This window comes from Mytilus californianus, unplaced genomic scaffold (genome assembly GCF_021869535.1).
Source record: "Mytilus californianus isolate M0D057914Y unplaced genomic scaffold, xbMytCali1.0.p SCAF_6, whole genome shotgun sequence".
Classification (NCBI taxonomy): Eukaryota; Metazoa; Mollusca; class Bivalvia; order Mytilida; family Mytilidae; genus Mytilus; species Mytilus californianus.
The window spans coordinates 39,986,164-40,013,944 of NW_026262712.1; the positions used below are offsets into that span (position 1 = coordinate 39,986,164).

The window sequence follows — 27,781 nt, forward strand, 5'->3', positions numbered from 1 at the left end:
ACGGTCAAAGTGACCTCTATCAATGTTACACGTCAGGGAGTTCAATTGTGAGGATTGTAGGTTAAATTGATTTATACTTTTCTACTTATGACCACTTAAAACATTTCGGGCGAAAAGGGGCATGGTGTTATTGTCTATAATTGTGATTTTATGCCAAAAAATATGCATTACGCCCTTTAGGATCCCACCTGAATCCGCCTATGACTATGTGTTTCATGGGCTAGTTTTTCTATACTAAAATTATATATAACATGAATACGTCATTAAGATAACACATGGAAAAATAACTCAATATCAACTTGAAAAATAAAAAAAAAATTATTGTCCATAAGCATGATGAGCCGCTGTTACTATCCAATAAACAACAAATGACGTGACTGTAAGCAACTGGTCACTTTCGTGAATGAGCAACTCTTATACCCTAAACAAAGCTGTATTTAACGTCTAAGTGAAAACTCTACGGCCGATCAATCCATTGGACCACCAGTGAAGTCGATAAACGGCTGAAGACACATATTACATTCATAATTACTCTAAATATCAGCACAACAATGTTAAATCTGCAAATTTGCGGAAGAAAAATTCGGAATTCGAAGTCATGCCATTTCGGATATCAAAACAACACCACCTGCACTGTGTCCAGTGGTCTAGACCACTCGTTCACCTAGACTAAACAAAAATTTAGCATTCGGTGGCCTAATGTTACCTTTACTCGTCATTAGAATCTAGAGTTGTAACACAGTACATGATATGTTAGGCATGAAGATGGAATTGATTGCAGATTACATGTAGCTAAATTGGCTGTCGTAAAGAATCGTAAGATGCAGTCAAAGAAATAATTATTTGATAAGCACGTCTAATCAAGTGACAACTCTACGAAAGATCCATCCATTGGATCACCAATATTTATATATATCAATAGAATACTAAATGTTATTTTTATCTTTCCTACATAGTTAATCATGATAATGTAGACAAAACGTTTGTAACTTTTATATGTTTAATCCCCAATTGACAGTTCAAACAGAATGGTATTTGCCCAAATAACCGTGATAGAAATAATACCCGGTGAGGAAAATTTGATACTTTACCAGTTATCTTGATAATGTTTTCTTTGTCTCGAAAGGGCTAACCCGTGTCAAATATAACCAGCACCCACATGTTATGTTCACGATGTAACTGGTACCACGTAATCATTATAAGTTCATCCGTAGGTATGGGTGTTTGAACACCCTGATGTATCCCAATACACCCTGAGACGAAGATGAAGAGTGTACAGGGTACTGAAGGGTACTGAAATACCCCTATCTCATAAGTTATAGATTGTTAACCTCATGAAACGAAGTCGAGTGAGGTTGCCGAGTGGTTTCAACAAAAAAAAACTATGGTATAATTTACGATACACCGGCAAATTATCCATTTTTTGTAGTTTAAAATTGTATATTTTATATTGTCTTTTTTGTTTACTTAAACAATAGTTTAAGAATCAGTTAAAAAACCCTTTTGGGCCTTACACATAAAGCTCCGCCTACTTTTTAAAATAAGCACGGGCTTCTGAAACAGAGGGAATATCAGTAAGACAGCGATGGATGCGCATTTACATTGGTGACGGATAAGGTTATAGACGAAAGACGAAAAAAATGTCGAAGGAATTACCTGTGGGAAAGTTCTCAAACCTCTTTCCCAACTTAATTTATTTCGGCACTTTCTGGAGGAATGAAAACAATTGCACTGCAAAATCCTGTTAAGTTTTTAATTTTCTAAAACATAAAATATATAGGAATTTTATTTATCTAGGGCATGCTATGCATTAAAACTTTTTAAAGATACACAGGTTTGTCTGTCCTCAGAGTTAATTTTGAGGTGAAAATGCAGGCATTTTAGCCAAAGGGTCCACATGAACCTTAAACAAAAAATTAAGCTTCATTTAGAGTAACCAGACGCTATCTAATTTTAACGGTCCAACATCGTTGTTGTTATTACTGAAGCAACTCGTTACAGTCTAGTTGTCAGCCGAATATATCAAATCGGGTGCGGGTTTAAGATTTTGAAAGGGAGGATCTAGGAAGCCAACATTTGGAGTAATAAAATGAAAAAGTCTATGCATTTACCATTTATGAGCTCCTTAAAATGGGTGTGCACCTCCATCATAAGAAAATTCACCTGGGCAAATTTAAACCTATACATGAAGCTGTACAGTAAAGCCTATGGGAATACAATTCAAATATACATCTCAATAACCGAAAATCAACTTATATTTTCCAGTATAATATATTTATATATATATATATATATATATATATGTACATTTGTTCTTTTAAAAATATAGGATAACGGAGTTGGTGTACGTGGGTTCGATTCCCACCCTAGGCATTCATTAATATCGACTGGTTCAAAGCGGACAGTTTATCTTAATGGCCCCGCACTGACTATGTTGTTCCAATGTCAAAACATTCGGCCAGGTCTTGCTATCTTTCTTTTTCTTTTCGAAGACTATATACAACAAAACTATGGTATAATTGTGAAAATTATGCCATAGATAGCTATGGTATAATTTTCGGTTATTGAGATTTATACTCAGGTTGCATTCCCAGAGGTTCCATTGTACATGTACAGCTATAGGTTAATATTACCCACGTGTTAACGCAGATAACGTATTTATCCCAGGTCGTATTTCAAATTTAGCGGTTTTTAGGGAAATTTTAGCTAAAAGTGTACCATTGAAGCATTTTTTTTTTTTCATTATTTAAACGAGTTTTATTGAAATTTGGAAATTTTACATAATTTTTACGGGGTGTAGGTAGTCACAGATATAAGGGATTTGGCAACGCCCGGGTATATGGGCTAGCAACACCAGGGGACTATGGGTTTTTAAAGACGAGCGTTAGCCAATCATTATCCTGGAAATATACTATGCCGGAGATAATTACTTATATGTGTTGTCTTTTATAGATACATCGGGTTATCATAAAGGGACATACACTATGAAACTTTAGAGTCGGGGAATATGTTTTGTATGTGATTTAGTACAGTGACATGGACGGTAAGGTTTAAAATTAATGCTGAATTTAGTTCTATTTTGAAGATAATTATAATGCCCTTCGATTAAGCTTGTTGTACATTCATAATTTTTTTCGAAAACCATCTTTATTCATGTAAATGATACACTGCACAAAACAGTTCTAGTAAATTTTCGAACAAATCAGATGCTGTTTAAATGTTTTTTTACAAGTAAAATTATGAAGTAGAGAAAAGCCAGATAGATGACATATTAATTATAACGATAATAGATAAAGTAACTGTGAGCTTACTTGATCATGTTTATCTACTTTTACTGTATTTATCAGGCTCAGTTTGTAACTTCATCACACTGAACGCGTCACAATTGAAAGTAATGCACCGCACAGTCCTAGATTTTTTTCGATACTCAAATGAACATAAAGTCATGTTATTCTCAATATAATGACAATTGTGTTGACCAGACGATAAGTATGCAGAGTACAATTCTATTCTCTTTTTTTAAGGTGTTATATTTAATTATTCTTTTTATCTACATATTGCTGCAAATGTATTCATAATGAACATGTACTTTATATCTTGTATTTAAATTTACAAATTAATGACTTAATTAATAAATCTAAACAGTTGAATTGACACCCCTATTGCAAAATGCAAACGATTATCATAACTCGCAATATTCTGTACATGAATAGTAAAATATAACCACTAAGCCCCCATAGGATGAAGAAAAAATAGTACAGTGTTATGAAACGCCGTAACTGTCTTATAGTGTAGGTATTTAATGTGTTTTGTCGCTTGGTCTTACTGTCCTTCTTTATGTTATGTGTAAGTGCCTTTATTTTCTGACACTGCATCTTTCAATGTCTTTGTGGTATGTCAAATAACTTGTTTGTTTTGTCAAACAATCATTGCTTTTCTTTGTTATGTTCGATATTTGTTACATTATGTTGTTACTGCTGTATATTCTGTAAATACATCTAAACTGTATGATCAACCACCTCTACGTTCTTTCACATTTCCTCTATGATGTGTTTATCTTTTTTTACAGTATGTCAGTTAATAATTGCGTCCAGTCTTAAATGGGTTTGTTATGTTGAATGTCTTAACATTTCGTTTTAAAAATAACTTTGTTCTATGAAAACCTCATGTTATTTATTATATCATAATGGCTTTATATTTTGTTTATTCATATGTATCTTCTGTGAACAATGTTATATGTCATGGTATAGCTTATATGCGTTATGCCAAGCAATGGATTATTTCATTTAACAACCAATATGTTATGTCAATCTACCGGTATGTTATGTGCAAACACGTAAAACATTATGCGCAAACACTTATTACGTTTTGGGCAAATATCTATTACGTTATGTGCAAATACCTATTACGTTATGTGCAAATACCTTTTACGTTTTGTGAAAATACCTATTACGTAATGTGCAAACACCTATTACGTTATGTGCAAACACCTATTACGTTATGTCGAAACACCTATTGCGTTATGTGCAAACACCTTTTACGCTTTATGCAAATACCTATTACGTTATGTGCAAATACATATTATGATATATGCAAATACTTATTACGTTTTGTACAAATATCTATTATGTTATATGCACATACCTATGTGCAAAATTATACATATAACGTTTTGATCAAACACCTATTACATCTTGTGGAAATATCTATAACGTCATGTGCAAACAACTATTACGTTATTTGGAAACACCTACTACATTGTGTGCAAACACGTATTACGTTATGTGCAAACACCTATTACATTTGTTTCAAACACCTATTACATTGTGTGCAAACATCTATAACGTTATGAGCAAATACCTATTACGTTACTTGACAGTTGATCAACCACCTCTACGTTCTTGCACATTTCCTCTATGATGTGTTTATCTTTTCTTACAGTATGTCAGTTAATAATTGCGTCCTGTCTTAAACGGGTTTGTTATGTTGAATGTCTTAACATTTTGTTTTAAAAATAACTTTGTTCTATGAAAACCTCATGTTATTTATTATATCATAGTGGCTTTATATTGTGTTTATTCATATGTATCTTCTCTGAACAATGTTATATGTCATGATATAGCTTATATGCGTTATGCCAAGCAATGGATTATTTCAGTTAACAACCAATATGTTATGTCAATCTACCGGTATGTTATGTGCAACCACGTAAAACATTATGCGCAAACACCTATTACGTTTTGGGCAAATATCTATTACGTTATGTGCAAATACCTATTAGAGATTTCCAATAAAATGACTTTACTCGACATAACCGACCTAACTCAACGTATATCGTCCTATTGCATCAAAGCATGACGGAGGGGAGCACACACTGCATGCATTTTTTGCTCTTTGAACACGCATTTTTTGCTGATGTAGACTTAATGTAAAAATCAACCCCAACTACTTTTTTTAATCTTTAAATATTTTGTTATTAAATTTTTAATGATTTTATTGACAAAAATATTTTAATGGAATAAGTAAGCTAGCAACTTGTAATCAAATACACCCATCATTTCTTGTCATTTCACTTGACCCATATTTCAGTTCTTCTCAACATATGAATTTTAAAAACTACCAAGTAAACATTTAGCATGAAAATATTAAAATAATGAAATCCGAAGCGAGAAGGTTATCTCTTTTTTTGTTTTTATAAGTTTTACCGTTAAAAAAGTGGATTCCAACACACCCGAATGTAAAAGGTGTACGCGACTAACTTAAAAAAAAATTCTGTAATTTAATTCAAGATAATTTGACGTGGGCAGAAATTCATATCATTGATACATTTATCAAAAAGTACTTTTTAGTCTTTAACTATAATAATGCATGGGACGAGGTTTTGATCATGTATGCCTAAACGTGCATTCGCAGATACAGGGGTAGAGGCGTACTCCCCCCTTTCGATCGCCAAGTAATTTTGAACATCTCACATTTTCCACGTTATCTATACAAATGTTTAGTATAAAATCGTCCAGTATTTTTTCGCGTTGCTTCGCTCGGCAGTATAAATTCAATTATCGGGAACTACGCCCTCTTTCAAATATCTTGGATCCGGCCATAATCACAAATTGTATAGCACCAAAAAAAAAAATTAAATGATTGTCGTTTGACTTTGATAAATACGTTTTAAAAACAACAATGTTTGAACACGAGATTTAAAAGTTTAAGACTACATACTGAATTGGATTTTTTCCTGGATTTAGAGCTCACTTAACACGGAAATGTGATACTGGCGTGTAATCTAATGGACACGTATTCTTGTTTCTAATGTTTCTTTTAATATAAATATTCATTTATTTAGTTATATATAATCCCACTAACAAATAATCATGTATCTTTTACTGATAAATTATCATTACATTTTATAGAAACTACATATAATCTGCTATACAGTTATGAACACTAATGGTTCTACAGACACTCTGTGCTTTTGACATGACACAAGGTCTTGCTTTTCTGGAGTGTTTGTGTACTTAATTTGTGATATGTACAAAAAAGATGTAGTATGATTACCAATAAGACAACTCTTCACAAGAGACCAAATGACACAGAAATTAACAACTATAGGCCACCGTACGACCTTCAACAATGAGCAAAGCCCATACCGAATAGTCAGCTATAGGAGGCCACAAAATGACAAATGTAATTCAACAAAAACGATAAAACTAACGGCCTAATTAATGTACAAAAAAAATGAACGAAAGCACAGCAACAAATGATATTCACTGAATTACATGCTCCTTACTTGGGACAGTCACCGCCATACATAATGTGACGGAGTTAAACATGTTAACGGGCCCACTTAGTGACTTACCTTGGACAGTGGTGTAACAGTACGAAATAATTTATTAATATTCTAGACTGGATAATTATTCTGTATTTATTAGTTGTAATTGTTTTTAAGATAGTGTTCAGTAGCTGTGAATACTCTAAGATCGGTTCATGGAGTTTATTTTGAAATGCTAGTAGTTGCTGTTTTTGTGCTTCGTTTTAGTCGGACGAGTCAATCCCTTTCTTACTGTTTTAATTATAAGTAGACATGATCATTTGATAAACATACTTCTATGATCTCTATTGGCTTTAACTTGGACATTTATAGCATGTAGCAAAGAGATGCATGCATAAAATAAGTTCTCGACATAAATTGGCTAAAATATCAGATAAGAATTTAGCATCAAGCTATAAAACTTACAAGCTATAATAAATACGACGAAGATTTAGCCTCAGGCTATAATACTTATGAAGATGATGATACTGATGTATGTCTTATATCCAGCGACAAATATTACATATATATTAAGGATGATGAAATGATAGTGATTCGCTGGATCGAATTGTCCAACAAAATAATTGAACCCAAAATCGAGGCTGGCCTGCTACCAGTCAATTCCATATTTAATAAAAACCGTTTATATATTTTATGCTTTAAGTGCATATATTATTATTCTAGCAACATTTGTTTTGTTTTGATATCACTTTTTCTTGCATAATTTGTTTGATTTTTCTCCTTGTTTCTTTGTATCAAAAAGCTTAGTTTTTATTGTAAAATGGTGTTTCACAGCTTCCATTATCCTTGTGACTTGCTATTGTACTATTATCCAGAAGGCATGCAATTATTATTCTAAATAGTAAAAAATACTTTTTAACGAGTAAAGATTTCCCCGTTTTGATCCAGACTCCCTTACCACTAGCATCTAAGATACATACACTGACAAAATATTGTACCCGCACTCATATTACAATCACCCTGTCTGTCCGTCCGCCAGTCTGTCCGTTCAACAAATATTTTCAATTTTCTCTTCAAAGGCATTAATATGCTTAGCATGCATTCTGTTTTCGATTTATTCTTTACACTCCTGGGGTCAAATGATGCTTAATAAAGTATGATGCAATCCAACGTATCAACTTTAGCAGAGACAAATTCTGACTAACACTTTGAATTCGATATTTCTGAAATTGCTAGAAAAATCTCTGTCATATAATAAATACCCAAGTAAATTAAATATTATAAATCAATAAGAGACGAAAGGAAAAAGGGACACCAATCTGATAACGACAAATAAAAGCATGTCAAATATTAAATAATAAAAGGTTCATTTGCAAAGTATATCGAAAAACAAAGTCATGGTCAAAACCATGAAAGACAACTCAGATCAATCGTATGATAGGTAAAGATACGTGTATATACGTGGTCTTATGACAGTGAAGTTTTGGCGGGAATCTCAAAAATCACGTGATATATAAAAGTCATGATTTCTTTCGTTTTTCATCATCTTAGAAATACTTGATATTGATAAAATTAATCCTGAATGGGTTTTATAGTTTAGGAATACTTAGTTAAAACTTGAATGACGTATTTAACAAAATTAATAGATTAGCAATAAACGGTCCCGTTACGTGCGTACGTCGAGTTAGGTACGTATGTCATTTTATTGGAAATCTCTATTACGTTATGTGCAAATACCTTTTATGTTTTGTGCAAATACCTATTACGTAATGTGCAAACACCTATTACGTTATGTGCAAACACCTATTACGTTATGTGGAAACACCTATTGCGTTATGTGCAAACACCTTTTACGTTTTGTGCAAACACATATTATGTTATATGCAAATACTTAATACGTTTTGTGCAAATACCTATTATGTCACATGCACATACCTATTACGTTATGTGCAAAATTATACATATAACGTTTTGATCAAACACCTATTACATTTTGTGGAAATATCTATAACGTCATGTGCAAACAACTATAACGTTATTTGGAAACACCTACTACATTGTGTGCAAACACGTATTACGTTATGTGCAAACACCTATTACATTTTTTTCAAACACCTATTACATTGTGTGCAAACATATCTAACGTTAAGAGCAAATACCTATTACGTTACTTGACAGTTTCCGTTAAATATTGTTAAATTTAGAAATTTCGTTCCCCCTTTTCTCTGTTTCCGATAAAGTGTGAAAAAGTATATTAACAACTAGCTATATTTTTTTCTATTTTTTGGCTTCTATATTTATTACATGTGTATACATTTAAATCGGCGATAACGGTTGTAGGTATAGGTGATTTCTCAGTCAATGACCAGTGGCAGAACCAGAATTTCTGAAAAAGGAGAGGGGCTCGGACCAAATTTAGCCAAAAATCCCTGTTAATTTAAAAAAAGAATTCAGGGATAAGATGATGCGGGCCATCTGACGCCCTCTCAATACGCCTCTGATGACATAAATGTTTTGTTTTCTCTCGTCAGAAGACGGAGGATTCACTAAATACCAGTATGTCTTTTGGGATTTTTTTCAGCATAATATACACATATTGTTATGGGAAATGAACGGCAATAAAATATAAATTCTTTGAAGGACTCCTTATCTACTACTTCAATCGTGGGAGACGTAATTGCATTGGTAGCATTCAACTGGCACACGTTTCTCGCTAGAATGGCCTACTGGGAGGGTAATTTAGGGACCATATTAAATTCTTATTCACCAATAATCAATAATCTTAAATACTAAATTATCCTTACACCCGTTATATTTCTAGTCTGGTGTGCAGTCGGGAGAAATAATGGGAATTATTGTTGTTCCTTCCGGCTGCACTTATTGGAAACTACCACAATACATTTACCAGGATAAAGTATAGACACCAAAAGTTAAAATAGGATTTTTTGTCGAGAAATCTTTCAAAAAGGGGACCTTTATTCTAATGTTTTATAAAGATGTGCATTATTTTTATAATTATATCACGGACGATACTGAAAATGATACTGGGAAGATCCTTAACTGGTTTACAGATTTTTTTGCGGACAAACCCAAGGAAGAAATGACCATCACAAAGGAGCATAAATAGATTTGATTTGATTTTGATTTTGGTGTTTTAACGCTACTTTTAAGCACCGCTTTTGGGCTATTTCGTGGCGGCCAGTTTTTATGGGTGGAGGAAGCCGGAGTGCCCGGAGAAAACAACCGACCATCGATAGGAAAACTGACAATCCTAGTCAATTAAGATTGAAGTCAAGTACACCCGCACGAGCGGGGTTCGAACTCACAACCTCAGTGTTGACTGGCTAGTGATTACAGTAGTAACTACTTAGACCACTCGGCCACCGAAGCTCCTAGCATAAATAGAACCATACAAATAGTTATACATGCAGGTTCTCAGATACCATCTCGCCTATTAAAATCAAGCAGAGATAACCTAATGTGTTCCTCTCCTAATTTTGAGTTTTTGCTGCTATCCAAAAGCAAAGTTGTGGAACATATTTTATCATAATCATCGGTAATTCATGCAATTAGTTTCTCGTCCGTTAAAGTCTTGAACATTAAAACTAAATATAAGATAAACGACACTGCTAATGTTTAGTCTTTGGTACAGGTTGGCTATTGTTGTGCAACACAATTTAACGTAGAACCCTATGGGGAAAAATAGAGAACTCTTTTTGTCAGAAAACACTGTCAAACATCCAAACATACTATCTACACTGATTGTGTCCACACTTGTATAAATCTTGAAATAAAACCAAAAACGCAGACAGAGAGAAAAATCATTTTTCTAGGACAATTAATGTTAAGGAGTTGATTTCAAATTAAATTATATTAACTTATTTGTAGACCGTAGATGGTTGATCTATTTCCGCCAACAATTTCCTTAAATCTATAATACTTTTCATGGATATAGCCAAAAAACAGTTTCTAGTTTATTCATTTATTTATTTATCGAATGACAATTTGTCGCATCTGGGACATGGATAAACTTGTTCCAGGTTGTCTGTTCCTTCATTTTTTTTTTAACATCAAATATTATTTTTTTTATTTTTGAAGAAACCATTATTTTATTAAATTGCTTATTGTATTTCGATACTATACTATAAGAAAACATTTGTTTTATGGTGTATAACAGGAGTGGTTTATATTGTACAGTGTGCAAATGATTACTTGTAGGTATATATAAAATAAAATACTACTAAAAAAAAAAAAACAAGTTATACTGTCTCTAATTTTTGGTGTCCACATATCCCTATAATGTGTACAATCTAAGTTAGAATTATGCGTTCATTTATTACGAGGAATTGTTAACACTTTCAAAATTTCGTGTGTATATAAATATAAAATATGTATATTACGTATGCTCTTTTCGGCTCTTTTTCGATTCTTTTCTGTTCTTTTTTTTTTTGTCCTTTTCGGTCTTTTTTTATTTTTTTCTGTAAATCATCGTCCTTTTCTGTAAATCGTAGGATCGAAACAAGAACTCAAGAAATATCTATCAGTTAATAATTTATATTTCATAAAGAACTAGCATTTGTTTTTGGTTGTTTGGTTGTTTGTTTGTTTGTTTTTTTGTTTTGTTTTTTTATTTTTTTTTATTTTTCAATTTGTTTTTTGGGTATTTCTAGTATCTATTTTTTTTTGCTTTTATACTATATAACACGAATTGTCCGTCATAGTTCATATGATTACTCGCCTAACTGTTTTCTTGATGCAATGGGTCACTTTTTTGATACGTCAAATATATCAATGGGTTGCAATTTCATATAGGTAATATGTCAATGGGTCAGTAATTTTCATCTTTCGATTAGATTTTGGTATTAATCTTGATTTATCGTTTAAAATAAAGTTAGAATCTAAAAAAATGAATATGTGATATCTGAAAAATATATGAATGGGTACTGATTTTGCCATGAATGATTTCATAAGAATATATGAATGGGGTGTTTTTATTCCGGCTTCACATCTTTACCCAAAACATCATGTTGAGCCATAACTTGAAGTAGTAGTGTAACATTACAAGATAGAAAGACACACTACAAAATATCAAATGAAATGGCTTAACGCAATCAAATAAACATATTAACAAAAACAAAACATACACTGAACGAATAAATGTGATCAATGGGGGGGGGGGGGGGGGAGGGGGGGGGGATGAGATGTAAAACAGTATCAGAAAGACGACTTTAACTTTGGACAAAATGGCATAAATAAGATAAAGTTCACATGGAAATATAACAATTTAGTTGTACGGATACATGGTGCACGGAAATTTTACAAAATGAATAAATTTGTTGTTCATAGTTCGAGAACAGAATTGAAAATTTATCGTCATACTAAATACATATTAAAAATAGTAAATATAACACAAAATAAGTAAACATTGAATAACAAAAATGACTACAAATTGTGTCAACAGGTCAAACTAACACGAAAGTACGATTTGAGAGTACTTGCACTTTACTGAAAGCTAGTTAAAACCAAAAAAAAAAAAATAATAAAAAATCATGCATCAGAGACTAAATTCAACTAAAACACATCCACTGGATTTAGTGTTTTAACGCCATGGACAGTCAAAGAAGACATGACAATGCCAAAATAAAAGTTAAAATAATAATTTACCAGTGATGCATTGATTACGTTCGTTAAAATCTATGACATCACTTCACACACGAGCATAACGAACGAGTTGGGATATATAAACATCGTATGATGGAGCCAAAGGAACATCGCCGTCTAAAAAAGGAAAAATAACAATAGGGAATGATAAATCGTCTCTTTTGTCGTAAATTTTAGTATGCAGTTTCCCTTTGGAAGTCTAAATCTAGAAAAGTACAACTACTGCTGTTTATGTTAGATTTATTTAAAGTAAGTTCCTTTTAGGAAAATTTCGGTAGTAAATTTAGAGAACTCTGGATTATTTAACGAAAACATATCATCAAGATAACAGTTGGTATTGTTGAATATATCAACCAAATATAACAATGACGTGTCTTTACTGAGTTTGGTCATAAACTGAGATTCAAAGCAATACAGGAATAAATCTGCTATCAAAGGCGCGCAATAATACCCATAGGAATACCTTCTACCTGTCAATACACTTTTTCGCCGAAACGTACATATATGTTGTCCAGAAGAAAATTTAAAGTTTCAAACATAATTTCACATTTCCAGTAAGTGTATTTATATAAATATAGGAAGATGTGGTATGAGTGCCAATGAGACAACTCTCCATCCAAGTCACAATTCACAAAAGTAAACCATTATAGGTCAATGTACGGCCTTCAACACGGAGCTTAGGCTCACAACGAACAGCAATATATAAAGGGCCTCAAAAAACCAACAGTGTAAAACCATTCAAATGGAAAAACCAACGGTCCAATCTATATACAAACTAGAAACGAGAAACACGTATGGACTACATAAACAGATGACAACTACTGTAATCAGATTCCTGACTTAGGACAGGTGCAAACATTTGCAGCGGGATTAAACGTTTTAATGGTACCAAACCTTCTCCCTTTTCTGAAACAATAGTATAACATCACAACATAGAAAAACACACTATAAAATATCAATTGGAAGGCTTAACTCAATCAAAAAACGTAAATTAACACACAATGAACGAATAAATTTGACCTGTGACACCTGAATGCAAATACACAGTTAATAAAACATTACAAGGGATAAATAATTAAAGTCAAAAGTAAATAAACAGGTTTAAACAAAGTTAAAGTATGATATCACTGTGAAATTTCAAACAATTTTTAGAAAATCATCACTCTTGAAGAAACCTGCGTCATATTATACACATGTAAATGAAAATAATTTTGTTGTTAAGTATACTTCTTCTTCTGTGTGTATAAAATCTTCCGTTTAGCATATTTTCCTTTTTCGTTGCAGAAAAAAGCTTTAAACGAGTTACAGCAAATACATTTGCAGTGAGATTTTTCAAAAGACCATTTAATTAAATATAAACATTTTTTCTTAATGAGATTGTGTGGAAGTGTAGTGTAGAGAGTAGAAAAATCATAACTGTCAACAGAATTAAAAGGACCATCAAAAGCACGTATGTTATATAAAACCTCTAAAGAGTTTTTAACACTCCAAAAATAATTAATACCATTATTTTCATAAGCTTTACTACAAAAGTTAATAACAAGTTCTTTGAAAGTAGTAAGGGAGGTAGTTAGAAGCACTGAAAGATTAGTAGTAGAACACTTACTAGATGCGGAGATGAAACGAAATTTAAATGGTTGTTTGTGTAATTTTGGTAACCAATACATACCGGTAGTCGGGACCTTCAAATGTTCGGAAGAGGCTGTTTTATGAATTTCGGGAGCATTTATTATATATTTATATATATATATATATATATATATAAGTAAAACGTCTTCCAAAACCATATGTATTTAGTGTGATGCAAACTAAAGCGACATACATAATAACTTTGTTGGCGACTTGAAAGAGAACCTCAACTTATTCTCCGTTCACATTCTTTGTAAAGAAATGCGGTTGATTTTGTTTTTAGCATATGACATACTTTTGATTTACATAATGTTTTTGATTACTGTAGATGTATACATCATTGATGAATTATCAATAAGCATCGAACGCGTGTGTGTGGGTTAGGTAGGTTGAAAAGGGGGGACTCCTTTTCAACACTTTTTGACACTTGATTTTCAGGTTTTTTTCAATAAATTGTGAATTCATATCAGCCTAAAGTAAAACATGCGTTTGTTGAAAATGTTTTTATAATAACGGTGTCTTATTAACTAATAGATTTTTTACATACCCATACATATTCCACTGGGTTAAATTATAAAAAGCCGTTTATCTCATCAACTTTTTAATGTACCTTTGCAAAGTCAGAAACAGTATGAGGTGTTGTCTTTATTACTATGTTATTTTGCTATCTTGTCTATTGTCTCTGTTAAATTCATCCTTACAATGACAGTTCCCCGTAAGATTTAGAGTTTGCCAAATGGTATAGATACTATATACTGATGACGACAGTACGTTGATATCTAAATTATTTATTTGGCTTTTTATGTAGTTGAGTTTCTGTCTCATTGACGTTTTATTAATTACATATATTTCAATTCATGTCCTATACGAAATGAAAAAAAAAAATACACACAAAAGTGGAAATGTTCATCTGATATATTTTTTTATAATTCAAGTTAATACTGTTGACTTCATTATTAATGAATAAATATAACAATTCTCGTGACATGGTCGCTTTTCTAAGGAGGTACATTTTTTTTTAAATTTGCGTTACGAATTTATGACGTTAGTGAATTTTCGGCACAGGTGACTTCATCTAAAGCGACGTCACGAAATGTTAATGTTCTTATTAGAAACATCGAGAAATTACAACGTTTTTTATTAACAACGTTGCGAAAACAACACGAAAAGTTTTGATAACGTTATTATCTGCATTTGCAACTGTATCGTATACACTCTCTCTCACAATCACGTACGGCTACCAATGTTATTCCTAGTGATGACAGTGTATTGCTAGCATGTTTTCATACACATTCCAAATTTCTTGACATATTATGCATAAACAAGTTATTAGGGGAATTAAATTACATGTAAAAATATTTGTGACTAGAATTTAAGAAATGTAGTGATTTGGTCCACTTGAAAAAGGGGGAAATCGTATGTCTGAGCCGTTAAACTAGCTTTAAGACCCCATTAATCATGTTAATATAAACATTGTTTTCATTTTGAAAATGAGCTGGTAAACGTTTGAGAAAATTTATCCTAAAAATAGTACACAACACTATAACATTCTTCTTAGGAAAACGCAAGAGGGTATTTCTGTTTTAATTATCATTTCCTTTTCGATAGAAATCCACTACACAGTAACTGTGATTTTTGTTCGTATGTGCTGCCCTTTGAGTAGTTTTTTAAGTACTTTAATGTTACTGCGTTACGCTATATTTATTAGGACTCATAATCATTTTGACTAAAACATGTTTTGCTACAATTTGTTCCCCCTTTTGTTTATACAGCCGATTTTTTTTCCACAGAATTTGAAATCAAATTGTATCTTATTCCATTCATGAGCGATACGATTTTTTTTCCGAGTAGATTGCAATACTGGACGATCGTTAATTTTCCTTCACGATCATTTCTCTCGATATACAGTTTCGCGTGTTTCTGTGTTTGCATGCATGTTACAGTGCAGTCCTACATCTTAGCTCAAGAAATCGCATCAAAATGATGTTGGATTGAAAATCAGCTTATCAGCTACACCCCTTAGAAAACATAAAATTGTCAAACAAATTTGTCACTTCAATTATAAGTTTGTTTGTTGATGAAAACTACATGTTTTGTTTTCTTTATAATAGGTGGTAATTTTTGCATGAAGGAATAAAAAATACACTACACTTATCAATATCTTTAAATGTGTATATTTAGTCATTACAAACATAAACATGTAATACTAATTAAAAATTAAAGGAAGACAAATTAACATTTTTTTTTATGTGAAGGGAAATATAACATCAAAAATTGTCCTCCATCCTTTTTAATACTTAATTTCCATGATTAGCTATACAAATGTGAAAGTAAACAAAATTTCCACTAATTTCATTGTTCCTACCCTGGAATGGTAATATATTAAACTAAATATATTGTTTATTATCATCTCTACTGTCAAAAACTCATCTTTTTTTGTTTTAACATCTGTTTGTTTAGTTATATTATCTGTCCCTTTATCAGTATGAGATGACAGGCTTACAGCTCTACTTAACCATTTTATAATTGAAAGATACGACATTTTTACTCTAAAGGGTTCAGGTGTACATTTTTGTAAGACTGAGTAAGCAAAAGGAGTTTGTAAATAGATTAAGGTGCAAGTCTAAGGTATCCATGTTTTTCATTATGAAATAATAGCTGGTGACAAAAATGCTGATAGATGAAATAACCTGTGGAGTTAATACGTAATTCATTGTCTGAAATATAAATCTAAATTTGTTGGTGCATAAATATGGATTCTTTACACATCGATCACTTATCATTATAGTAAATTTCAAATAATTATGATCTCAACAGTTTTATATCAACTACTAAGTGGTAGCTTAGAAATTTATGTAAATGCGGCTTTATGCATTGTTATCAGGTTATAATAGAAACGTCAAATAAAAGAAAAAAAAAATCAAAGGTAAGTTTTTTAATTATTCCATGTGTGAACGGAAACAGAGACAGGTAAGATTTTTAACCTATTCAATTTGTGAACAGAAACAGAGACATATAGTACCTGATATTGGCAACTTCATTTTAAAGCAACATACCAATAACTGAAATTGCACAGGACTCTCATATATTTATTCAGACTTCTTTTTTGCGTTCTGACATCTTCCTTCTGCTTTATATTTTTCTATCTTTTAGAAGTTTTTAAATATGGTTTGAAAGTATAAAAACCATATCTGTTAAAATATAAAACAAAGAAGTTTAAAATATTACATCGAAATATTACAAATCATTAAAGTCACAGACAGTTATCTATCTTCACAATGTGTATAACATATCTACCGTTGTTGTCTGATTGTTGCGTAACTAGCCTTCCAATTGACCAGCCATGGGCCTTGACCTCTTTTATCAATGATTTTTAAATCTTTGAATATACTTGTCACTATGAAACACATGCCAACCATTTACGGACAGTAGCAAATCGTTCAGCGAGATACGGGTAAGCAATATCTGCTTTGTCTGTTAAAAAAAACGCGACTATAGAACAAGTTGACAAGTGTATACATCCTGTGCTGATCTGATTCTTATAACTAAACACGTTCAAAAGTATCATTATACCTTTATTAAAAAAAAAAACATTTATCAACATACATGTCAATAAAAAGTTTTTTTTTTTATTTTTACATTTGTCGATTTTTAGGATCTTACATTTCCTTGGATTGAATATTTTTCTCCAACAAAATTGCCTTCGTCTATAATATTTCCTATTTTTTGTTAACATTATGAGTCAAAAGAGATGCGGGTTGTAGATTGAAGTGAAAGTCTTCAAGCTGAATAAGAAATACATAAAGGACGTCGATGGTTTCGCAATAGACTGATTCAGAGCAAATCAACATACTTAGTATGGTTTTTATCAGTTTCACCTCATTTTCTTTCTATTTAACGTTATATCTTAAAAAAGAAGCGAGAAATACCATAGGGACATTCAAAATCAAACATAAACTGACAACGCAAGGACAACATTAGAAAACGACCAAAAGACAAACAACAGTACACAAAACACAACATAAAAAATAAAATACTGAGCAATACGAACCCAACTAAAACCGGGGTGATCTTAGGTGCACCGGAAGGGTAAGCCGATCCTGCTCCACATGTAGTATCCGTCGTGTTCCTTATTTCAGTACAAACCCTGTGATAAGTCTAATTCGGTAGGTCCTATTCGGAAAATCACAATAACACAAAACAAAAGAGGGAGTCATACAGATACCGGTTCATACTTCATGAAATTGAAGAACGAAACCGGGTCGTACATTTTTAAAAACCATACCAGGTCATTCTTTATTAACATATCTCACTTCTGTCGTTCCATAGGTAGAAATACAAATATTAAGGTGCAAAAACTGAGTAATATATATATCTTCTACTATACAGAAAGACCACGTGTCTAATTGAATTAGAAAGTAAGCCTAATTAAAAGTAAGGGTTACTCTGATCCTCGTTTTGTAGTGTATTTTTACTTATTTCTTAATTAATCTAGCACGGTTGTAGAAAATGTTACACATCACAATCGAAAATAGTAATTTCTGCATTTATATTCTACAATCACATACAAATACCATATAATAAGTGAACCGAAATTTACCTTTCAGCAGGCTTTTAGTGGTCCGTCAGCATGCTGGAAGACCAATATTATCGAGTAGACACATTTTTTTTCCGGGGTCGTTTGGACACAGAAGAATATGATCTAGTAAACTTGAAAATGTAATTTAAAATTATTTCTTGATATGATATTGAAGGTATTAATTTAAAATCTGGTGTGATTTTTTTTCAAATACAGAGCTTTTAACTTGTACTCTCCAGTGTTTCATATCATTACGAGTTCTCACCGACTTGCAATATCTGGGTTTATAAGACTCTGATAAAAATTAGTAAACAATATAATGTTATTAGGTAACGCTATATCATTCTACAGTACAAAATACGACTGACGAAGGTTGATTCTAGAAAAAGAAATCCCAATTGACGTGAGAGCCATGATTTCAGACAACTACATAAACTATGTTTATCGTGAAATGAAGTCCTCTTGATATTTGGCTTTTTGCCTTTGGGTTGCTGTCTCATTAATGTAAACTCCACATTTTCATTTTTTTTATATGATACTGTCAAATATCAGTATTGTTCATGTATGCGTAATGATTTCTGAATAATGAAGACAATGTCATGTATTTGTGAATTTCCTCATTATACAGATTTATAACATGAATAAATTTAAATTACTAGTATCATATGGCGTAAACAAATTATAAGCGTGGTATCTTTAATAAGTTTCTTTTTATTCCGAAATGTATGTTTTCTATATGTAACAGGACCTCCATTAGGCGTTATCAATCTTAACCATAACATTGACAGGAATGTTGCGCATACATTGTTAGTTATCGTAACCATATGAATAAACTTAACAGTTATAATACATAAACAGTTTATTTCACCCGAACACTTGAAGCTGTGACAGCTAAAATTGAAAAAAAAAAAAATATTATTGAAAACCTGAACCGGGACAAACACATTTCAAATAAAATCAAACAATTGAGCCTCGTCTTCGCAGTTCGCCACTAGCAACTGCTTTTTTGAATTATTATAAAAAAGTGAAAAAGGTTCTGAAGGACAATCACTTGTTGCCAATACTTCTCTATATCGTCGTCCGTCAGGTGAGATAACTACAACATTGCGCGAACGGACCCCCGTCACGTACAAATTACCAATAGTATCTACAGAAATACCACGAGGAGACCTCAGAATGCTTTCATTATGGAAAGTCCATTGCGATTTACCGTGTTGATCGTAACAATTAACGGTATTTGTTAAACTGTTTGTCTGATATGTTTGGTGTTCAAAAGTTGCAATGTAACAGTTACTAGGCATTTTATCTCGAACTATGTCACTTATTGACTCGTCGTACGGATTGATCATTTGTATCCCTTTGTCTTCAGCGGAATACATCAATCGATTATCTTTCAGTGCTATGCCATAAATATTCGAATCCAGTGAAATTGTTTTCTTGATTTGTTTCTTTTTCAAATCTATAATGATAATACAATGCTCTCTTGAACCACCAGATGTAACAGCCAATGTATTGTCCTCACTGTTGTACACTATATCAAACGGGTAACACGGTATCTTCACTTCAAAGTCTTGTATTCCTTCATTGCTGAATACTCTTACTGCAAATTCATTGTAGTAAGTAAACACCGTTCTACCATTTGGTAGCAAGCAACATCCAAAGACGTATTTTCCTTGATGTTGTATTGTCTTGTTTATTTTCAGTTTTATATTTTCAATGGAACTTGATTCAACGGTTGGTACAATTATCTGTGCTTGTTTCGTCTTCTTCCTGCTAAGAACAATTTCACATTGTTTCGCTTCAATGTGGACATCTCCAAAACTTTTGATATCGGAAATGATATTCTGAATAGCAGTGTTGATTTTATATTTTAGACCATAAAGCTTTAGACCCTCGCCTCGGACTAGTGAGTTAAGAAATTCATCTTTGATACAGACGTCTTCTTCTATTTGCTTAATTGAAAGAAATAGCTGAAGGTCAGTTGCGTGTTGCTTGATGTTCGCAATGTTTCTCTGATTATCTAAAATTTCTTTTTCTGTCTTTTCTAATGTAGACAATAACTGACGAATTTTCGAGTTTTCTTTTTCTTCTACAGCATAAAGTTGTTTTATCAAATCTTCTTGTAGTTTGTTCAGATGGTTGTTGATCGTTGTCCTGGCCTTTTGAATTTCTTTTTGAATTTGTTTTCTTTTCTCTTTCAACGTCGCCAGATTTCCTTGTTGATGTTGATGGATTTTCTGTAAATTTTCTGCTACTTCAACCAATGTTTCCTCAATCTCGTAGACGGCATTTGAGGTTTTGACATGTTGAATGACGTCATCTAAATTTTCGATATCCCGGCATTCTTTATGGCTTTCAACTATACATTTCCTGCAGCAAGGACGTTCATGTTTCCGGCAATAAATTATAAATTTTTCTTGGTGTGTACTACAGTTTTGAGTGATCCTTAGTACATCACTAGGTAATTTCTGGTACTCCGTATATGCTATGGTCTTGTGGTTTCTGGTTCCCTTCGACAGACTATGGTGTTCCTGACATTCTGTACATAGTCCTTCATCACATTCTGTACACCAAACTATAGATGGTTTGTTGATGTGTCGGAGGTCACACACACCACAACTCTGGGAAGAGGAGTCCATATGCATCACCAAACTACAAGATAATAGTTGATAATGAACAATTAACGATATTGTTCAGAGAATGAATAAGAGCTGTTTCCCGTGTTAGAAAATAACCTTTTGTAAATCATTTACCTTAGTGTTCTCAGATATTTCCAGTTACCTTTGTTACATGTGTCATTAGAAGCGGTATCTTGGGATATATTACTCGTAGCGAGCTAGTGTCTTTACAACAAGGTTCCTTGAGATATGACAATCTTAACGTTAAACATATCGAAGATCAAATCCAATTAACAACCCTTCAAAAACTTATTTATTTTAAAGTCCCTTAAGGATACAAAAAGTACCTTATAACCATATGTCTTTGAATACAGTAGACTATCACATATCACATGTTATATTTTCAATATTAAAATGGTACATGTGTTTTCGGAAATTCCATTCCAGTTTATAAATTTAAAGTGCGAAGGAACCATAAAATGTTTATATAGTAGGGTTTGAGCAATCACCTGGTACACACTTCTCTTGACCTATCTGGACCTTTGTGATTGCTCATACCCAAAATTGTTGAAGACACTAGCTCACTATGACTAAGAGATCCCGAGTTATCGCTTCATTCTGTTTAAACAATACATGTACGTGTAAAATGACAATATTTGGTCGAATATGTTTAGATAGTAATGACGTCAAGCGAAATAACAAATAACCTTCCTATACTTGATTGTCCATATTATATTTACATGTCCTGTTCATTTATAATTAATTTAAACAACACTGATTTCAAAGTATTGAATAATTTTACTATTTTTATTGAATTTGCAACGGTTCAATAACGGTTTCTATCATCTTTCTATAAATTTATTATGAAACCAAGGTTATAACTTCCTCTAGCAAAGTGTTATGTCACTTTTAACCAGAATCACCCAATCGTTATATCCCGCTCACAAGGACACTGACAATAAGAGGGTGTTTTAATTATTAAAGTGGGGTCCCTTGTTGCCATCTAGCTTTTACTTCAATACTTATAGATCCTTGTCTTTCAAATTGCTAGCTCCGAATGTTCCTGATAGAGATTAATCGAGCAAAGTGCATACAATTTATAAAGTGTTATTTTCATTTTGAACCTTCGATGAAGATTATCTCGGTCGTAGCTTGTGTCGTCACGTTGGCGTTGAAAGATAATATAATTGCTGCTTGATGTATCAAAATTTGTTCTTCATATTTCTTACGGTATCCGACAAACATACATAAAATGGTCAAATTTGGTGACCTTGAACTTTTGGTCATAAAAAGGGGACATGTTAAGGAGGCAATTGTCCCAGTGATTAATAGTTTTAGAGTGTGGATCACTTGTGATATCTCTGGAATCAACATTAGGAATTTTCTCCCATACAGAGGGTCGTAAAATATAAACAAAAAAAAGTTGCACCTTGGTGTCCTAAACAGGTTCCCCATCTACTTTTCTCTAACCAAAACAAGTTTGATGAAAACGCTTATAGTGACCTGCATCAATGTTACACATCAAGGAGTTCACTGATGAGGACTGTAGTCGAAACGATAAATAGGTTCCTAGAAAGACCACGTAAAACATTTCTGGCACCTTTGATGGGGACTACTCCCCTTGCGAATAGGTGGAAGCTTTTCCGTCAAAAGATATGGAAGTTGTGATTTGATGTCCCAAACATGGGCATCCCCTTCATTTTGCTCTAAATATGACAATTTCGAATGTATAAGGTCATAAATATCTCCACATAATTTATTCAATCGTGAAAATTGAAGCCATTGTAGTGATGACGCGCTATCAATTTAGTGCTTGAAAACCAAATTTATCGATATAGCATTATTGCAATTCTTACAATGACAGTTGTATTTCAAAATACAAATACATCTACTAGCTATTAAGCCTCATTAAATGTACGATTAGACCTTTTATCAACTTAAACCTATTGTCTGATTGGTTGTCAGGGGGAATTTTTGATAGATAAATAACACAAAAAAATAATGAATACAGTATTTCGTGAAGGTCAAACTAAAATGTTTTTCGAAGTTATGCATTAAAGGTGTTACACCATCAAATTATAGTACGTCACATCCGGTTTCATACGAAAAAGGGTCGAACAAAAAAATTTCCTTTAATTTGACAGTTATAAGAAGTTAAAACTTGAGTCATAAACATATATCTTGGGTGTTTCAAAGCACCATTCTTTTTTATTTTGTTGTTTCTATGAAATATTTTGGAAACTTGAGGTTACATGGTTACTAAGGCTTGTAAACAGAAAAAATGGGTAAAATTTGATTGGTTATCTTCCAGTGAAGGTTATTATCGTATATGCAATGAAATGTAATGTGGAATTTTGCCTGTAGTACTAAGCAGGATACAACTTTACTCATGCCAAGTATTTCTTTATTTGAAACACAGATAAAATCTGCACATTTTTTGGAAAAGTACCAATTTAACAAAGACTAATAGGGTAAAATCAATGGTGCTATTACTCAAAAAAAAAAAAAAAAAACACAGGTAAAATCTGTCGTCATGTGTTTTAAGTACAAATGTGTTATTCAAACACACCCACTATGTTGTTATGACTCATTAGAAAGGTATTTCACTTGACCCATATATTTCATTTTTTGATGTTGTGAATTTTAAAATGTTATCATATCAATATATATATATATAGCCTCAATATATAATAATAATGGAATTTGAAGCGAGGTGATGTATCAGATATTTCTTTAACGTTTTCAAGACAAAACAGCGAACTTAAACACGCATGAACATAATAAGGTGTTCATATATATCTCGAAGCTTTAAACTATACTTTAGGTATAAACATATTTTATTAGTATTGTATTTGTGTTGTGTCATTGATCAAATTTCTTCGTTCAGTGTTTGTTTACTTGTTTTTGTTAATATGTCTTTTTGGTCGAGTTAAGCCATTTTAATTGATATTTTATAGTGTGTCTTTCTATGTTGTACTGTTACACTACTGTTTCAGGTTAGGGCAAAGGTTGGCGCCTGTTAAAACGTTTAAACCCGCTGCTTTTGTTTGCACCTGTCCTAAGTCAGAAGCCTGTTGTTCAATGGTTGTCGTTTGTTGTGGTTCATAAGTGTTTCTCGTTTCTCGTTTTTTATATAGATTAGACCGTTTGTTTTCCTGTTTGAATTATTTACCACTAGTCATTTTCAGGCCCTTTATAGCTTGCTGTTCGGTGTGAGACAAGGCTCTGTGTTGAAGGCACTACTTTGACCTATAATTGTTTATTTTTTGCACATTGTGACTTGGATGGAGAGTTGTCTCATTGGCACTCATACCACATCTTCTTATATCTACGTATATAAGATGCAAAAAAAACCTAAATTATACACTTCATTAAACTTCATAAAGGCAATAGAAACAGATATAAATATTTCAAATATACCAACTTGGCTATTTTAACCTACTCTAATAAAGAATTCCATTTCTTTTGTTTAATATCAACGGAATATCAGCCTGAGATGGAACAGGTACAGTGAAATTTTGACCTTTGCCAAGGTCTGAATTTAATATAACCATGATTTTCTATATCAAAACCACCACAAAAAAACACGAATAAATATTAAGATAAACACATGATCAAAGAACTTATACATGTAAAGATACAAGCAAAATTATGATCGCCCATGAGACAATGCGACTATCAACCAAACGCCAAATCTTGTGGATGTAAGTTACTGTAGGTCACTACACGGCCTTCAATAATTATGAAAGAAACCCATTGACATGACAAAATGTAACAAAACGACAAACAAGAAAACTATTATGACTATTTTCAATAATATCCATATTCCACAATCACTCTTGCTCCAATCACAAAAAAAAAAAAAAAAAAAAACGCAAATGATCACCCGTCATAACAAAAACGAAAGTTGATTCTTTTACAAAATACTTAAATATATAAATAAATGTTGGCCTGTCAATATTTACGTTTATGAAGAACACTAAATGTCTAACTTGCCTTTGTTGACATAGGTATTCTTAATTATTTAGAAAATACGTTTGTTACCTTATTAGGCGTCCGCCCCTGTTGGAATGTTAACCAGGATGGTAATTACTCACGTGACCGTAATGGAAACTAATATCTGGCGGGAATATTTGAATTTGCATACAACGTACCGATACGATGTTATTGTCTCTGTTTGGTCCTATTAAACGACTAACCGTCATGATAGTTAATCACATATATCATTCATTTACGGAAGCTATTTAGGGCGATGCTAATTTTCTTTTTTCCGATTTTATTTAACAAATTATTGATTTGTTATATCAAGTTATTAATTTGTTATATCATATATTTTCTGTATTCCTGTCATGTAATGTTGTCATTTGAGCGGTATTTTTAACATTGCCATATAAGCTGGAGGTTTGGCTAGCCATAAAACCAGGTTCAACCCACCATTTTTTCTTTAAATGTCCTGTACCAAGTCAGGAGTAGTCCGTTTCTACATGTATTTATGTTTGTTTTTTTAGCAGTTCAGTGTTTCTGTTGTTTCGTTGTTTTCCTCCTATAGTTGATGTGTTTCCCTCGGTTTTGGTTTGTGACCCGGATTTGTTTTCGCTCAATCGATTTATGACTATAAAACAGCGGTATACTACTGTTGCCTTACTATCAAATTGGAAAAAGTAAATTAGCCTTGCCCGAAAAGGATTCCGTATTTATGTATAGGAATATTATGTTACAAAGGAATCGTACTGGTCTTATGTAAAATTTTAAAAAAATGTGCCAAAATAGTCATTTATTTTTATTTTCCGGACCCTTTTAGTAAAAGTCTTTAAAAATCACATATTTTATTTTGTGGCATTGCTGTATGATTATCCCGGGTCCCCCATAATCTCTGATTTTGACAATGTCATAATTCCATTAATTGATTATATTCGTATTTCTATATGATTTTTAAAATTATTTGTTTCCAATTATAAAAAAAAATACTTGTGTTAAATTTTGTGCTCTTCATGGGCCCTTTAATTGGAATACAAGTATCCTATCCTGTCTTATCTTCATTACAAGCTAATAAGCTTATGCTGACTGACTGGTCAAATGAAAATAAGATACACAGAAGCAAATCCTGTTACAAATTGATTTGGAATTGATTTAGATTATCGACTTAAATTTGATGCACTAAATAGTAAAATGTAAAGACAGGCATGGCAACAGTTGAGTGTTCCCGATGCCTTATTTCATCAGGAACACAAAGTTACAACAATATATACTTTTTTGAGTGTAAATCTAAAGTTTGCCCTTTGGTTTGGCATTTTTGTACAGAGAAAATTTAACAAAAAAATACAAGAGAGGGTTCTAAGATATGTGTATTTAGACTGCATATCCTTCAATGAAATTCTTCTTGACATTGCAATGGCTGCAGTCCTACACGGTAGTAGCATTAGGACAATGACGATTGCGATCTATAATATGTTTCTTTTCTTTAGTTACAAAAATTACTTTAAATTAAACATTCACTATTTTCTTTTGTATGCAGAAACATCCAGGAAATAATGGAAACAATCATTTCTGTTTGCCCATCTTAGAAACTTCATACTGGCAGACAAGATAACGGTACGATAATTTTGTTTCGGGACAAAAGGAATGGGTTCAATCCAATTTTGAAAACAAAAAATGCGTAGCAAACCATGAAAATGAGTGTTTATTCACCTCCCACCCCCACCCCCAAAAAAACAACAAAAACAAACTCATCCCTACATCCTATCCCAATTTCAAATGGTCGTCCCCTTACAGGACTGAAAATAGGTACCACATCTTACAAATTTTGTTTAGTCCTGGTGTCAATGTATATTTGTTCCGCCTAACAGAAATTCCCCTGGAATCTTTGTTATACACAGTGCCATAATATTTGTTCCCCTTGGACATATTGAGAAATTATTGCATACTTTTCTTGAGCAAAATTCCACCAGCTTTCGAAAATTTCAGGGGTGTTTTGAGAAATATCACGTGAATAAGAGGAATTAATTCCACGGAAATAGTCTTGCACCGTTAATAATTAGATTCCTTGTCAAACAAAACAATCGCTTCGATGCAATTCAAAATTATCTCACGGTTTCCTTAACGAATTTTTGGTAAGCAATGCTGGTTAGTACGACGGGCAGGCTTACAGTGTACCAGTTGGCATCAGCTTCGTCTGCCTGATGGCTTAAATTGTTCTTTTAAATTTTAATAGTGAACAAAATGGATGACCGTTTGGAGTAGTTTTGCAGCCTCTTGCTTTAAAAGAATTGAAAATCGATGAAATTATGGTAAGTGACCATTGTTAAGTTTCTAAATTGCATGTTTTCAGTAGTAGGTATATATGATGAAAAATATTTATTCTTAATTTATTTCATGTTTTTGCAGGTGCTCGTTGTTCAGATCAGAGATTGAAATTAACGAATTAAACATTTGGCATATTTCTTCGTCTTTTTTTTTTTTCAATGGGAAGAACTTTTTGGGGAACTTATATTTTAACTTCCGAAAAATGAGTTATTGCGCAGTATG

The 27,781-nt window shown here is 32.4% G+C and overlaps 2 protein-coding genes across 3 annotated transcripts in view; both read right to left on the minus strand.

Moving 5' to 3' along the window:
* LOC127705580 (caspase-14-like) overlaps positions 1–27,781 on the minus strand; it is a 173,909-nt gene that overhangs the window by 114,684 nt on the left and 31,444 nt on the right. The window lies entirely within an intron of this gene.
* LOC127705577 (uncharacterized) lies at positions 19,336–25,328 on the minus strand. Its single transcript, XM_052209905.1, has 2 exons — positions 25,301–25,328; positions 19,336–21,290 (listed from the first exon to the last, which is right to left on the minus strand). Exon 2 carries the CDS (start codon positions 21,281–21,283, stop codon positions 19,586–19,588), a length of 1,698 nt encoding a protein of 565 aa, XP_052065865.1. The 5' UTR covers positions 21,284–21,290; positions 25,301–25,328; the 3' UTR covers positions 19,336–19,585.

Bases quoted from the DNA above. Each gene is read 5' to 3' on its own strand.
- LOC127705577 (XM_052209905.1), bottom strand. From the start codon at position 21,283: ATGCATATGGACTCCTCTTCCCAGAGTTGTGGTGTGTGTGACCTCCGA.